At 48.4% G+C, this 14,819-nt stretch overlaps 3 protein-coding genes across 3 annotated transcripts; 2 read left to right on the top strand and 1 right to left on the bottom strand.

Annotated features, from left to right (window-relative positions):
* Positions 1 to 1,976: 1,976 nt before the first annotated feature.
* LAJ45_10133 (uncharacterized protein) lies at positions 1,977 to 2,447 on the top strand (the record flags this gene model as incomplete). The annotated part of the gene is made up of 1 exon (XM_046119664.1): positions 1,977 to 2,447. The coding sequence occupies one exon, from the start codon at positions 1,977 to 1,979 to the stop codon at positions 2,445 to 2,447; it is 471 nt and encodes a 156-aa protein (XP_045967114.1).
* Positions 2,448 to 11,107: 8,660 nt separating this feature from the next.
* LAJ45_10132 (uncharacterized protein) lies at positions 11,108 to 11,843 on the bottom strand (the record flags this gene model as incomplete). Its single annotated transcript, XM_046119663.1, has 4 exons — positions 11,108 to 11,126; positions 11,182 to 11,303; positions 11,376 to 11,765; positions 11,829 to 11,843. 4 exons carry the CDS (start codon positions 11,841 to 11,843, stop codon positions 11,108 to 11,110), a joined length of 546 nt encoding a protein of 181 aa, XP_045967113.1.
* A 1,121-nt stretch (positions 11,844 to 12,964) lies between these two features.
* Positions 12,965 to 13,930, top strand: LAJ45_10131 (uncharacterized protein; the record flags this gene model as incomplete). The annotated part of the gene is made up of 3 exons (XM_046119662.1): positions 12,965 to 13,009; positions 13,198 to 13,809; positions 13,871 to 13,930. The coding sequence occupies 3 exons, from the start codon at positions 12,965 to 12,967 to the stop codon at positions 13,928 to 13,930; spliced, it is 717 nt and encodes a 238-aa protein (XP_045967112.1).
* Positions 13,931 to 14,819: the final 889 nt, after the last annotated feature.

Raw genomic sequence — 14,819 nt, 5'->3', positions numbered from 1 at the left:
CGCCCTAGTCTGGATGTTCCAAAGTATCGGGTCTATTCACCTGATTCTGTGAGAGCTGTACCACGCCTACCGTGTTCGATGAATATCAAATCATTAGCACGGGGCTGAAAATATTCCTAGGGAATATTTACCAACCCCCCTACCACAATTAAAAAACAAAGCGCAAATCCAAAAACAAAGCCTTAATTAATTTCCAATAAGGTGTTTTTGACATCCTACCCCATCCGCGCGGTGTTTTAAGTAGTGGTTGCTTTATCAATAATATGTGGGTTGCGGTGAGGACGTGCTGTCTTTATTAAGCCACTCTCTCACTTAGGTCGTTTCAACTTGTTTATGCGGGCACGAACCGATCTCTTGCGCAGGTGTTTGCTGCTATTTATGTGTTGTGCAGTAAGTTGACATTGCTCTGTGTTGGTTATTGTTGTCTTAGGGATGGTTTTTTTCGGGTTGTTATGTCTGTTATAGGTGGGTTGTGCTTGGGCGTTGGCTGGTGGGAATTGTGTGGATATTTGGTGTGGTATTGTTGGGGTGATGGGATGGTTGGGTATTATTTTTGATTTTGTGATGGGATATACTTCTGGTATTTTTGTTGTTAGTGGGGTGGTTATTTTTTATGTGCTATTGTTTGTATGGGGAGTGGTAGGTTGGTGTGTGTCTGTATAGGTAATTGTAGAGGGGAATATTCCACTATATTCTAATATAATGGCCTCGGTTAATATTCGGTGTGTTGACTTTCTACTGCCCTATGGCACAAGTTCATTCATCAATTGCATTCAGTGGCATCGCGCCACGTTGTGTGCGGGAGATCGGAGGAGGCCCGAGAATCGTGCGTGGTATCAGCAGCACCAGAGATGGGACGTGAAACTCCGAAAAAGAACAACTTGCGATTTAAGGCTTAAGCACGGCGCCGCCAACCAAAGAGCATTCATTGCAGGCATTGCGCACTTATCAAATAAAGTGTGCAACCAGATAGAGGTAGCTAAAGAAACCTACCAATCAGAGTTAGAGCTGGACGCAGGATCGATTCCGGGGACCAGCGAGAATTTCGATAATATTGGAGAAGAGAAGAGACTTTGCTGCCAGTGCGCGAATTGGGTGGGGTGCTGAGAGCCTAAATATGAGTGGAGCAGAAGAAGAAACGTCATTTTCGGCTCGCACTACCTATATGCTCCATCGTCATTAAAGCAACGGTCCCCACCGTGTCATTACACTGTATAATGCGGTATCCAGGATCATATCAGCCCGGCAGAACCCATGTACTGACACGCGCGCCGCCCTTCAGATTGAAGGTGCAAGACATGCTTATCTACCCTTAAGGCGACGGTTTGACGAACCCTGATGATTGCGTTCGATCAAGGAAGCACAACTACATGATACAAGGTATCACCACCAATCCGGGCATCATCAACGGCACATAATACTCCCGAGTCGACATCCACCCATCACAACCCATGACCAATCAAACCTACAAATCAGCCACTTATTATCATATCGGATTACCGCGCTATCCCGCCTCTTGCGTGGCCCGGATTATGATCACTAGCCACTAAAACAATTAAGAAAGTAATACCAGCACATAATATCGAGCCACACCCAAGTCCGCCATTTATCCTCCTTAACCCCCCAACCCTCACGGGAGTGGAAATTGTTCCCTCACGATACAAACACGCCTCGACCTTACCCATGTCCTGCGACACACAATAACACAATCAACTCCGCGATACCTCCCCTCTTCGCGCGTCGCGATTGGTATGCGCTAGCTCGTGCAGCATAGTCCGCCTTCACACCAGCGGGAGCCTCCTCAGGAGTGTCCATAAACGACAACCATTTCGGTCACAGCCCTCGAGACTCACGCTTGCAATAAACCTAGGTACGATGCCCAATACAATTCGATGCATCTGGGCTGCATTCCTCCCTCAGCATCTCGGATTCACCTCGAACCGCCATCATAGCCATTTCACCGAGCGCCGACCGTGATGGACCCGCGAACCGAATACGCTTTAAAAACGAGCACCAGCCTGAAAGGATCTCAATGCATCCCGAGTTTCCAAACTCCAGGCTCCGTCCAGCACTCCTGCCAAGTCCGCCGGAAGCGCACTAAACCTCTATCAGTTCCGCATCATCGCCACCTCACTCGTATCACACCTTGGCGTCACGGCAGTCGGAACGCTGGAGCCGGGCAAACGGCAGAACAACAAAGTGATGGGTCAACCCGACCAAGCTTGCGCAATGTGGGACACCACCTCGTCGCCGCGGAGGGCTACACCCAATACGTCGCCCCCGGCACGACGCCCATCGACTGGGCGCGCACCACGGGGAAGGAGCTCTGGTTGGGCTACTTCCACCGCACCCGCGAGCCGAGCACGCACGCCAAGCATGAGATCACCGCCGGGTATTCGATGCTGTTTGACGTGTTTGAGTTCCGCCGCGGCGCGGAGCGACGGTAGCCAAGTTGGTACCATATTTGATCCCGAACGCCGCTGTACTGGACGCTGGAGAAGGTGTAGTTGATGTTCCCAATCGCACAGACACGTAGAATTGAGATATGTCTTAATGTTTCGGGGAGACGTGAAACACTTCGCGCCCCGCGTATTCTGCTCTATTCCCGCGTATCAGCACGTTTGGCAAGTACTGCGCCGGCGTGCTTGCACTGTCGGATCGTGTACAACCTCGCGCCGTCCTGCGCGTGAGAAGATCGACAACACGATGCGAGTGATGGGCACCCGCTGCAAGAAGTACGACGAGTATATGAATCCAGGAACAAGGGAATGTAACGCCGAGGAGAACCTTTAGGTTTGTGATTGGTGAAAAAGCTCCAAACTACCGCACCCTGTGATCCGCAGACCATACGCAAGAAGAACCGTCCCTCTCCATTCGACTAACACGACTCACCGACGGTGGGGTGTTCTAAGGAATAGGATACCCATTTTAGAGGCCCACTCCGTAGACAACTTGCACGTCCGAGACTAAGGTACCAGATTTCACACGACGCTGACACAGATAGAAACAAGACCACCACGAAATACACCGAACTCGCATCCGCCGGAGCTGCCTTCCATCGCGACCGCGCAATCCCTGAGAGACCCTCAGAACACCGAAACGCGACTGAGAGAGAGACGAGACTGGCATGCGAAGTCCCGCAGGAATCCTCCGCTGAGGCGCAACCCAACAAGCGAAGAGTGAATCTCGCGCATACCGTGAAGAGAATACGGAGAGATCATTACTAAGAGCGAGCACTCGTATCAGGTGGAGTATGAATACAGCTATATACTGGCGAGGACCGTTTACGCGAAGACAATCATCGGCAATTGGAACAGGACGCAGCCGCTGGATGGATTTGATCGCGTGTGCTTATTCAAGATAGTCTTAGCCACTGAATGAAGCTGCGATCGTGAGGAGCGACCGAAACAAAACCAAGCACTGCATTGGAAGCAGGTCAGTCTAGACCACAAAAGGACAAGCAAAGCTCCAAAAGCCAGTACGACACCTGGATTCCACCTTACGATCGACGGTTACATGTGCGCCTCAGTAGACTGAAACGCGTCATATGTGGCCGATCCTTCGAGATCAAGGGGCAAGGTCGTTAGGAGAAAGGACCTATAGAGATTTCAATTCCGTGATATGTGATAGAGGCATCTTACCAGGAGTCTCAGTAAAGACGCCCTCTTATTCTCCTAAGGAGCCTCCTATCACCTGGAACTCTATATTCAAATGCTAATGCCCGTGTCCCCCCTGTGTGACAGGTAAGCGGTCTGTAGGACTCTCGATATGATCCGGCGGTTAAAGCCACTTATTTATGTTTCCAAGGCTAGGAAAGAAACTGGATGGCGGCTGTGAATGGATGTCGTTTAGGTGACAAAGAATCCCTCCAGACGCGGTAGCGGATACAATGAATCGATGCATAGATCTTATCCTAAGTATAGGCTTAGGAAAAACTCCACGATACGGCGCTAAAATCGTACCCATTAGCAACGCTCGCAAGAGCAGACTCTCGTGCGTATCTTTCAGATGGCCATCGTAGTCGATGACCTAACCTCATCATAGCTCGTCACCTAGCTCGCAACTCCGAATGTAACGATTATCCCTCACAATGACAGCTAGGAGAGTAGATTAGTCACCCTACCGGCCAACTTTTAAGATGCAGACACACAACGGCTGTGTGCATAAGCCCCTACGACCGGAGACAATCCAAAGAGTACCGTCTGCAAGGTCGAGGCCTTTCCAGTAGTGGTGGATGTATCTTGCAAGGAGAGTAGAGGGTGTAATAGAAACCTGACCTTGCATAGTGGAAACTACAATGGTCAAGCAGCAACCAAAGCGCGATATGTGAATGACAATGGACCTTTCGAGGAATAACTTTTGCAATCAGATATTGGTACTAAACAATCGAACTGGCAACTCACCTGCCAGTGTAATAATATAGTGGTGAGGCGCGGTGTCCCCTTGCGGCTCAAGAACCTCCCTATATCCATAACTCCACCACGGAGAAAGTACTTTGTCTCCACAGACCTCGAAGATGAAGTGCGTGGACACCACAGTTGTGTTATTATCGCGTGCATGGATCATTAAGTTAGGTGAGACGACTCCAACATACAAGTATCGAGTGAGTATGAGTATGACAACATTCTCTAATTGCATATACATCCGTACCCAGACTCCGTCCACTGTCCAAGATAGTTCACGATATGATGATTCATACACATATTGTAACCTGAAGCAACGTAGCACGCGAGTAGTCTTGGGCTCAAAGGAGTTAGCGTCAATTGCCTCACGCCTCCTGCTGCATGGTAGATATGCCTCGAAAACTTCACACTACCAACTTAGCGAACTTTAGCGTGACAATAAATACATCCACTGCTACTGCTAGTTTTGTACTGGTATTACCTCTTTATAAGCACTTTCCTCCTCCGGTACTTTACTCCTCTTTTCAGACCAGTTATCTCTTATCTGATCAATCCAAATCTAAGTGTACATAGTGTTTGGCATATATGTCAAGCATAGTATCACTGGACAAGTAGAACTCACGTCTGGGTCTGAGCGTTATCCAGCCTACGACATTGACATCTGAGTTGTGACTCTCGCTCAGAAAATTCCAATCTGCCGAACCAGGTAAGAAAGTGCAAGTAATTCTCGATGTAAATAACAGAGAGTAACTCGCCTCTAATTAATCGGAGAATTGGCGCATATACTCTGGGGCTATATAATTGCCACTCTTCGTAGGCACTATATGACTGTCACAGCCCTGTTGTATAAGGGACAACTCGATACTAACTGGTACGGCTTGAGACCGCATATCTATCTATACCCCTCTTATAAGGTGAAAGACCTTGTCTAGACTCTGGATAGCTCTTCTGGCTCATAATCTACTGTTTGGCGCTCTTCTGGAATGGTCCTGGCAACAGGCTGTGCAGCCTGGAACGGGGGCGAGAAAGCGAGTTCGAGACGAGCCAAAGAACTTCTAGGCGAAGTAACGCGTACAATACGCGCAGTAGGGGAAGATACCGAGGAGAGAATGGATAGACGGCACTTAGCTGCGAAAGATAGAACACGTAGGAGTAGGGAGTAGGAGTAGGTAGAGAACATCAGGGATAGGTCGAGAGGTTCTCAGACGTAGGGAGTAGTTTACGGCTTACAGGCGTGCAGACTTCAAGAGAGTAGTGAGTAGGTGGAACAGAAAAATCGTTCTCAGGATACGTGTTCAGACTAGGAAAATCAGCCATAGCTGAGAAGCCGGAAGCAGAAATCAGTCGCAGTCTCAACAACAGAAAGCCGAATATATGGCTCTGTCCCTAACAGCTCGACAACTGGTATGGATTCGCAACGCCTTATGCGAACTCCAACAACAATACCAATACAACATCCACGCCGACAACACAGGGTCCATCGAACTCTGTCGGAACCCACGTATCCACGACCGGTCCAAACACATCGACGTTCACTATCACTACACACGTGAACAACTCGAAGCCGAAACCTTCAAACTCCTCTATGTCCCAACCGAAGACAATGTTGCAGACATAATGACCAAAGGACTACCGAAACCAGCTCACCAAAAATTGTCAGAATTGATACGATGTGGCAAGTGAGGGGAAGTGTAGAAAATAGGCATTGCGACATCGGTTATGTATGGAAATTACTCATGTATAAGGGATGACTCATAGAAGGAACAGGGATTCAGACAAGGCTTAGTGTCAGGGATTATGTAATCAGGGGATCACGTTGGTATTAGAATATCTGTATATATAGAGCGCTCAAACACCCACATTATCGCTGGAACTTCAGCGGCGCAATAGTATCTTCTTCGCACTACAAACACATCCTCCCTCAAGGTCACGTGTTCAAACCACATTCAAGTCATTTTCTCCCACATTTCAAACTTCACTCCATACCCATTCCGACCGCATCCCAGCCGTCAACGTTGACAACTGGGACAGTAGATTGACAACTGAGAAAATCCTCAAACTAATTGAGCGAATTTAGATCTAACAAGGACTTAACAGTTTAAAACCACTCTTGATCCAATGAATATTACTCCAACCGTGAAACGATCACTAAGATTATTAGAGCCCACAATCCATCTCCTGCCAACTGTCCAATCGAGTGCGAATAATAAATAAGTGAATAGTATATATAGTATTTTAAAGTCGACCATTCCAGCCTAGCCAGCCTGTTGGCGGGCGGTCGTGGGGAAGAGGTGTTAATGACCAGGTCTAATATGGTCCTACGAGGTCTTGCTTGTTGGCCGGTCAGGCCGGTCAGGTTTGGTCTGGTCGGTTCATAAATTAAGAACGGAACAGAACGAACAAAGAATAATGAAATTGAAATAACAATAGCTTTCGATTCGAAATACAAATTCCCACTACTAACCTGCCAAATTCTCTACTATTACGCCCAAAGCAGTAAAAACGAGAATTGTGCTCGGGCCAGGTTACGCCGTTGAGCAGCTTCCCTTCTGCGCCTTCCCCCGCGGGCCGCTCATGCCCACCCTACTCACCGCCAACCCTAACCCTAACCCACTACCTTTCATCCGATCTATTTCTCCCACACCCCACTCACCCCTTGCATCCCCACCATCCTATACTTTCCGTAAATAGACAAAAAGGAGTTAATGCCCGAAAGGCGAGTCGAACGCCTGATCTTCGCATTACGAGTGCGACGCCTTACCAACTTGGCCATCCGGGCTTGCGGATGACGGGTGCTACCGCTTTGCTTACTTAAACAGAGCGCCGGGTTGTCGAAGGTTGCACGCGAAGTGTGGGGGGTTAAGGACGGACGAGTGAGGGGATATGATGAGTGGGATGATGTGGGGGGTTGCATTTTGAGCTCTGGTGGTGTGGTGGTGTTGTGGAGGGGGTGGGGTCGTGGATGTGGGTTCGAGGATCGTGATGCAAGTTAGTGGTGGTGAACAACCCACTTCAAACTGGCAGGCCGAGGTGAAGGAAGGAACCCAATAAATGACAGAAGCATGAGCAGAAGGATTTGTACTATGGGCATTGACCTGATCTGAGCCTTCTTTTATTGCGTTGGGACGAGTCGAAGCCCCAACCCGAACTGAATCCGCTTACGCACATTCACAAGATTCACTCGCCGCGGTCAAGACGTTAAACCCTCGCCACAACTCAACAAGAGTCAGCGTCTTAATCAGTGAATTAAGGTTCAATCTCAAATAGAAAACAAAGTGCACGACCTCACCAAAACATAGAACCAGATAAAGGAGATCATCGATACCAGAATATTGTCAGAGAGAGACACCGCGAGGTATTGACAGATCTGAGATCCAAACATCGTAGCGACAGCATCCGCCTCGGGTGACTCAATGTGGGGTACGGTTCTCGTTTTAAAGCTACGTACGTGCCTATCGCTTGAGTTACCTATTCAACCGATCCTGTTGAGATCCAATGTCCACACTGTGTAGTGCTCGCCGTGCGAGGAGGAGCCAGAGGATCACCTTCAGGAACCTGAGAGAAATAACTCTTCCATCCACTGGTAAAAGGTTACGATGACATTATAGTGAGATAAAAATTTAGACACACAAAAGCCAATAAATAAAAAAATGCTCCAGTCTTATATCACCGCCCCGGCACAGAAAGCGATATGTCCGAACTGTAGAGACCACCCAGTTCTCAGATCAATAAGCAACCCGCAACCCGCACCAATCACAAACTCACACATCAAAAGCACAGACAGCGCCCAAAAAATGGCGACTAAACACGACCCCGGGGGTAGAACACACTAAAAAAAAAAATGGAACAGCTTAACCAACAACCCAAACAAAACGGGCGTAACGATAATAAATATCCAAAGAAAAAAGGCTGCAACACAAGCCCAAAACCTAGGAATCGCCTAATAACATAGCTACAAACGCACAAAAACTCGCCGAAAGAAATAACCGTCACCAACCGACCACCAACAAACCAGCGGCCGCGCAAATAAAAAAACATTCGTCACACTCGAGAATAAATACACAAAAAAAAACACAACTATACGGGAACTAATTCCTGCAAAAAATGGATGTAGCAAACACCACAAAACAAACACAAGCAACAGCACAAGTCTCTCACATACAAAGGATACACAACCCACACCCCGCAAACACTCACACATCTCTCGACCTATGCAAGCACACAGCACAGAAGCCTGGCCAGTGAGAGACTTAAATAACGCAACACATCGTCGGAAAACACAACTAACAGACACAAAGAACATTCTTAATAAATACTTCCACATCGTTTGTGTTGGATAGAAGAAGAGATTATAGAGATGAAAGACACAAGTGAAACTTTCCCGACTTGACTGTGCGTTACTCTTAGTTCTCCACGGCCTGCTCTTTCGCCGGCCTGCCCGGCCTGCAGCGAAGCGAAATTAGTGAAATGGAAGAGATGTATTCGAAAGCGGAGCCCCAAACCGTACCAACTGTTTATCTTGATAGTTTGAACCGCGGTTTTATGTCTTGGCATTAACAGTCCTAAGAATAAATCTTCATGTTCTCGAGCACAGTGTTCGAGCCTTGGGACTAACCCGTTAAAGCTCAGGAACGGTGTTGGCCGGCTGTTGTTCACTATCTCTTCTTCGTCGACGTTACGAATGCGAGAATAGATGTTTTAGCCTAATGCCAGAAAACATGAATATATTGATGATGATGGGAGACCGAGAGAAGAGCGCGAACAAAAGAGAACTAGCTAGAGGTTGACACCTGGACACAGTGGCGCCAGCGCTTAAGACTACATTTCCTTTCCACGGCGAATATGCAGGCTAACCCGCGCGTATCTGTATGACAAATGCTTTGACGAGAAATCTGCCCAACAACTGGGGTGTTCGAGCTCACGAACATGAGGTGTACAAACCGTTTAAACCGTGGGTATAACTGGTTTTGCAGATTTCTAAACCGTTCAAACTATTTATTGAGGGCGGTAATAACTGCACCAACTGTTAAGTTAAACGGTTCAGTTAAACCGGTTTGAACCATATAACTGGTAAACCACTGGAAACCTTGATTACTCCCGAGAAGAGTATTGTAGGTGGTGGGACACGTTTTTCACAAGTGTAATACTGACAGTGAGGTTGGACTCAAAGCCTGCAGAAACCGTTGATAGACTATACTGCCACTTGCGCCAAGTACACGGAGTTATTATAAGTCTATGCAGATGTAAGAGGAATACAGTGCAAGTGTGCTAATTTGATGCGAAATGTTTACAGAAAATGCTGCTGCTTAAATCATGACAACAAGTCACGCTGTAAATGCGTCCCCTGGCGCTGTAAATAATCACTTGTGTCATTTACAAACGGTGTCCCCGGTAAAATAATCTTAATTCGGGTGATATATTAGTTTATTTATTACATTGCTAGTAGAGTCCGAATCACATATGTGATATTGCCATAACTGTAAAGCTACATGCAATTAATGAACAAAAAAAAGAAGAAAAAAAGAGTCCGAATCTCGAGGTATTCTCGTTCTTCCCTATCCGTCCTGCGCTTCCTCTTTAGAGACCCCCTATCATCGTACTACTTAATACATGCGTTACACTTCCGGGTCGTGAAATACTCCCACTACCATCTCTACACTTCAAGTTACATACTATAGAGTAAGATTCAATGTTGATAATAGAAGAGCTATCTAATTTGCACAACACTGGTTGGTCTGGGGCAGGGTTTCCAACTGTTCACCCGTTCTACCAATCAAACCGATTTAGTAATCCAGTTTAGTTAATATTTTGGTTCAGTTTTTGACTTTGAGCTAATTCAGTTTGAACGGTTCATCACAATCAAAAACCGGTTCAAACCGGTTTACTAAACGGTTCTATCATGCAGGTACCCGTCACATAGAGGTCGTATTTCCTGGCCTTGACCGGTTTTGGGCGGGCTCAATTGCACCTAATAAACCAAGAAACGGACTCTGAAAAAATATCTAGTGTATGAACCTGCAAACCAAACAAAGGAACTGTTGTAGTTTTTAAACCAGTTTAGAGAACCAATATCCAGTTCAGTTCAGTTCAGTTCACTTGGACATGTAATTCGGTTCAGTTCGGTATGGTATGACCTCCGAATATAACCTATTTCAACCGTTGGAATCACTGGTCTTGGGCCTTTGAATTGTCTTTATGGGTTCTGCAAACTGTTTTCCGAATCAGCAACTTTCGAACGACAAGCCTTCCTCAACAGTGGAGCTATATCCTCACCGTTGAGATTGGAGAGAAACACCCCTGCTCTCCGAGGATAATGTACTCCCTTACAACTTGCGGTGTATCGGCCTTGGGCAGACGTCCTAGCCTGCAAGCAATTACTGCGACGACAATGCTTGTGAACACCGAAAGGCCACTGCTGCGATCTCGAATGCAAAAGAGCATTTGTCACTCGCTGCTGGAGCGGGGCCCTGAACATCTTTAAAGGTTGCCCAAACTTTGGTTACCTGTTGGGCGCCTACAAGGATTGTCACCACCGTCAGACCAACACAGTAATAGATGGCACCGTGCACTGTGCTGTTGCTGTGTCTGCTCGTGCCAGGAGCTACCCGGTGGAGCAACATAACCCCTGCTGAGATTCCATAGAGATTGCCCGGGCGTCCTGTGGGGCCAAAGCGGAAACCTCGAGAATAAGTGACCTTTCCTCTTTAGTGGTAAGCTTTACTACTTTGCTCATAGTAAGTAACAAAGATAACCTTGAGATTAGTCAAATGGAACTTACGGATTGTATGCAACTGGCGCTGGTGCCATCCATGAGTTTTCTGCCGAAGGTACTAAAGGTGCAGACCTTAACGCGGAACACCATAACCAGGTCGCCCTTGTATAAATTACATTTGCTAAAGACTTCCAAGATGAGTTACAAAATGTTTCAAAAAAACCAGAAGGGACTGACTCGGGGAAAGTTTAATTGCCTACCATTGCCTTTATAGAGGCATGCTGAGCGAGATACAGCCACCGGAGCCCTCCCGGGAAGCAGAAGAGGTGTCCGCCGTCACTTATATTAGGGTCTCCAGCGAGATTGGGGTGCTTTGGTGTTCCGGCATTCACTTGCCGAGGCGTCAGATATTCTCGGCTTTGTTGGCTTCTCAAACCGTATCCATTAGCTTTTGCTGGTGCTGGACGGAGCGTTAGTACCCATTGGTGAGAGGGTGAACATCTCATGACCTCTATGGGCGACATAACTGTACGGTAACGATCGTCAGGATGGATCATCAATGTTGATACCACACCCAGGGCGCCGACGAATCCCATACCACTAATCTTCGCAAGGTATATCTTCCTGACGCGGTAGTGGGCACGGATCTGCTGGAACTAGCTCGTTGAGGATCCTCATGTCGATCACAGGCTTCCTTTGCCCTTGTGCCTTACTGCGAAGGCCTGCATAGTGTGTGGTAAAGGCCTGCCTATTCTGGCCACGCTTCTTGTAGTGTGTATGTCCAAACTGATGCAAGGTGATGATGATGGATGTTGAAACCCCGTGAGAAGAAAAAAGTGAGGTAAGGTTTGAGGGTTGCCATAGTCCTGGGAGTTCCTCCAGTGATACAGAAACGGCACGGGGCGAGTACGGGGAATTATCAAAGAATAAAGCATGTCGAACGGAAATACCCAAGATAATCTTGAAGGGTGAAGGATTGGCAGAAGGGATGGTCGTGGATGCGACTGCGATGTGGATGATGGATAACGAAGAGGAAGAGGAGGACGAGGAGGGGTTTAAATACCCCGGCTGCTGTAGACACATGGCGTCGATGACTGGTAGTGGAGTATGTTGCAGGTCCGGGCTATTGCCGGGGGTGCCATGAGGTGCAGCGGGGAGAAGCCGCGTGGCTTTTGAATAGACTTGCGGGATGTATGATACCCCTTAGGGCACCGTGTCAATCACAGTAAGCCCTACCGCTTGAGCAATGCACAAAGGTGGGGATAGAGGATATCATCTTTACACGATTCGCCACAGACCTGCCCCTGCTACGTTTCCACGAGCAAGGACAGCGGGCGACAGAAACACTATACATCTCCAACAACGTCGCTCCACCATCCATACAGCCAGATACCCATATCCTCGCACTCTCAATCAACACATCTTGTGTATGTATTCTGTTCCGCTCAAGAGCCCGCCGGATCTATCGTGTCCTGGCTTATAGCTTCAGGGTTAGGGTTTCTTGAAATTAGATAACACCTAAAGTCATACACCTTTATTTATATTATATTTCCTTTACAGTTTCAGAGCTTCCGGGACAGTTTCGGAGAGTAAGATTGGATGGTGTTGGGTACAGTCATACCGGAGAAGGATCCCGGAGGACACATCAACGATACACAAAACTCATACCAAGTAACTCCAAATTGCCCCACCAAGCACCACTCCACGATATACGTACCCACACATTTCAAGTATCTCCCGCACTGTGGTCATAGCTCACCTCTGAGTGATATATAACTACCACATCCCCCACTGGCCCCTCCACACCACCGACCCACAACCAACCCCATCCCCCGCGTCATCCACAAAAATGCATCCCAGCGCCCGCAAGCCCAAAAAAGGCCCCGCTCAGCCAGTACCAGGACCTGAATACCTCCAGCTCCAGCACGAACTCCACCCCCACCCCCACCCCGACCCCCACCTTCACGCCCACTTCCGCCTCCACCCCCCATCTCCATCTCCACCCCCGCCTCTACCTCCACCCCCACCCCGACCCCGACGCCATCCCGCCGCAATTCCCGGCCCCCGCGCCCGCCACTTAAGGCCAACACCTCCGAGTCCCTCCTATCCAGCGACCACGCCACCGACAACACCCCCTCCTCGGACACCACAATCACTGACCTCGGCGACGACTTTGACACTGACTTCGTCCACGTCACCACCGAAGACTACACCGAAGGCCTCAAAGACGAAGATAGCAGCAGAGGCACCTCCACCACTACTTCATCTACAGGGTGCGCCATCACATTCAGCAGCGCCTTCGGAGCCTCTTCCAGCAGCAGCTCAGAGTTCGAGCACATCGAGAGTATCTGGGGGTGGGATGCAACCAGGGGCAGCTGCGCTGCGGGGGCGCCGTCGACACCGCCGAAGGCGAAAGCGGAGAAAATCGACGGGGAAGAAGGGGGGAACGATACGCCGCCCCTCCTCGGTGATGCTCTGGCTCTAGTAGCTGAAGCTGAGGCCAGCGCAGCTGCTGATTTAAATCGGTCTGTTCCCCGCCCGCGTCAAGCGAGAGCTGCCCGTAAGAAGCTACCGACGCTGGATACACCCATCGTCTACCCGCTTGGAGAGATGAAGCATTCGTTCCGGAATGTGTATCGCAAGTTGCGACAGAATGAGCGGAGGATGAAAAAGGTGCAGCGGAAGCTGCATATTGTAAGTTCACCTCTACGGTACATGTTGTGTTGTGTTGGATCTGCTGCTGAGAAACGACTAGTATAAGGCTGAGATAGAATACTTGAAGGGTAAGAGGAGGCGGATTTGGAATATGCTATAATCTGTGAGTTTCGAGGTGGGAACTGTTACATACATATTAGGTTATGCGGCAGATTTTCTCGGGAGGGTATGCGAGTTCTGTATACAAAGACGGACGAGAGAGCGCAAGATAGCTACATACCTAGATCGGGACAGAAGGAGAAGGGCAAATAAATTACCTTCGTCTCAGATCAGTACGCCCTCCACAACCCTGTATCTTACCACTAAGATTATCAAATCGCAACGTAATCAGGCAATAACAAATTCACACCACACCCACTACCACCAATACGTTCATCAGCAGCCCAAGGAGCGCCTGAGTACACTCCCACAGGATCACATACCGTATTCTACTCTCCGCATTACATATACCTTACAGACCTATCAACCAAAGTAATCAAACCCAAAGCCGGGGGTGCATCACAGGCTATCACTCGCCATAATCTTCCTCTATTCCCATGCCTATCCATACTATTACTCTCTACAACATACTCAGTCTGTAGAACTGTGGTGACTCTACCCAAGACCTACCTCTACACTTTGAGAGGCCACTCGTGAGTTGTAACCCCTGTAAGACACAGATTCTAGTTAGGTGTGGCCCCAACATTATCTGTGCGTGTCATAGTAAAGCAAGCATATGCCAAGTATGTCAAGATTAATTGAGATACACGCACTCTGGCCGCCCCCCCCGCCCCCCGGCTTCTTTCCCTGTCTCCAGGCGACACGTCTCAGTAATCCTACATTGCAATGTATATTCTTATTTCAGCGTTGGAAAAACCGTCTGTCATCGGTAGTTCAGAGACCGTATTGCCGGAGCCCGCATCCGCGGTAATGTAGACAACTATATCGAACCACCGGAGCCCACAGCGTGTATCCTGCATGCGTTACAACAACACCTTTCTTCCAGACAC

Source organism: Morchella importuna, assembly GCF_003444635.1.
Source record: "Morchella importuna strain M04M26 chromosome Unknown Morimp01GS042, whole genome shotgun sequence".
Taxonomy (NCBI): Eukaryota; Fungi; Ascomycota; class Pezizomycetes; order Pezizales; family Morchellaceae; genus Morchella; species Morchella importuna.
Note: the sequence above shows the minus strand (reverse complement) of the source record. Positions and strands in the feature narration are given on the sequence as shown.